This window comes from Aptenodytes forsteri, unplaced genomic scaffold, assembly GCF_000699145.1.
Source record: "Aptenodytes forsteri isolate BGI_AS27 unplaced genomic scaffold, ASM69914v1 Scaffold547, whole genome shotgun sequence".
NCBI lineage: Eukaryota > Metazoa > Chordata > Aves > Sphenisciformes > Spheniscidae > Aptenodytes > Aptenodytes forsteri.
In genome coordinates, this window is record NW_008795324.1 from 103564 (window position 1) to 104712 (window position 1149).

The 1149-nt window shown below is 70.1% G+C and overlaps 1 protein-coding gene across 1 annotated transcript in view; it reads right to left on the minus strand.

Moving 5' to 3' along the window:
- The window catches only part of SMARCC2 (SWI/SNF related, matrix associated, actin dependent regulator of chromatin subfamily c member 2), a gene marked incomplete at its 3' end in the record, with an annotated part of 6539 nt that extends 5560 nt beyond the window's left edge, over positions 1–979 (minus strand). The window contains exon 1 of the mRNA XM_009280051.1: positions 834–979. Within this exon, the coding sequence (XP_009278326.1) occupies positions 834–979 (146 nt within the window). The remainder of the gene's footprint in view (positions 1–833) is intronic.
- Between the last annotated feature and the right edge of the window lie 170 nt (positions 980–1149).

Here is a 1149-nt window from a genome sequence, read left to right on the forward strand (position 1 = left end):
GGGTCGGGGGGGGGCGGCCGCAAGGGGTGGGCTGCGTCCCTGGTGCGGCGGGGAGCTGGGCGGGGTGCCATCCCCATGTCTGGGTGCCATCGCCACATTGGGGTGCCATCCCCTCATCGGGGTGCCATCCCCTTGTTGGGCTCTGTCCCCGGGTTGGGATGCAGTCCCTGCGGTGTTGGGGCACTGTCCCCACTTGGGGACCTGTCCCTGTGTCGGGACACTGTCCCCAAGTCCACGGGGTGCTGTCCTGGGGTCCCTGGGGCGGTGTCCCCAGGTCTATAAGGTGTTGCCAAGGGGCCCTTGGGGCGCTGTCCGTGGTCGGGGCCCTGTCCCAGTGTCGGGGTGCTGTCCCTGGTGGGACACTGTCCCTGGTGGGACGCTGTCCCCTGGTTGTTGGGGCACGGAGCCTGCCTGGGGGGCCAGTTCCCAGCAGGCCAGTGCTCAAGTGTCACCAGGTACTGTCCCCAGGACACTGGAGCACCGTCCCTGACCAGGGTGCTGTCCCGCACCGGGTCACCGTCCCGGGTCACCGGGTGCTGTCCGTGGTCGGGCGCTGTCCCTAGGCTGGGGCGCTGTCCCTGGGTCACTGGAATGCTGAACTGGGTCACTGGGGCCTTGTCCCCAGGTCTTTGGGGTGCTGTCCCCGCTCGGGGCCTTGTCCCCGGTTCACTGGGGCGCTGTCCCTGCTCAGCCTCGGCCCCAGGCCTTTGGGGCCTTGTCCCCGGGTCATTAAGGTGCTGGCCCCGGGTCTTTGGGGCGCTGCCCCTGCTCGGGGCCTTGTCCCCAGCTCACTGGGGTGCTGTCCCCCGGTCATTGGGGCGCTGTCCCCGCACCTTTGGGCGCTGTCCTTGCTCAGGGCCTTGTCCCCGGGTCTTTGGGGCCTTTTCCCCGGGTCTTTGGGGCACTGTCCCTGCTCAGCCTTGTCCCCGGGTCTTTGGGGCGCTGTCTCCGGGTCACTGGGGCCCTGTCCCTGGCTCATCGGGGTGCTGTCCCCGTGTCTTTGGGGCGCTTGTCCCTGCTCGGGGCCTTGTCCCCAGGTCCCCGGGTGTCGCTGGGCCGTGTCCCCCTGTCCCCGTGTTTGGGGCGCTTGTCCCTGCTCGGGGCCTTGTCCCCAGGTCCCCGGGTGTCGCTGGGCCGCGTGTCCCGCCG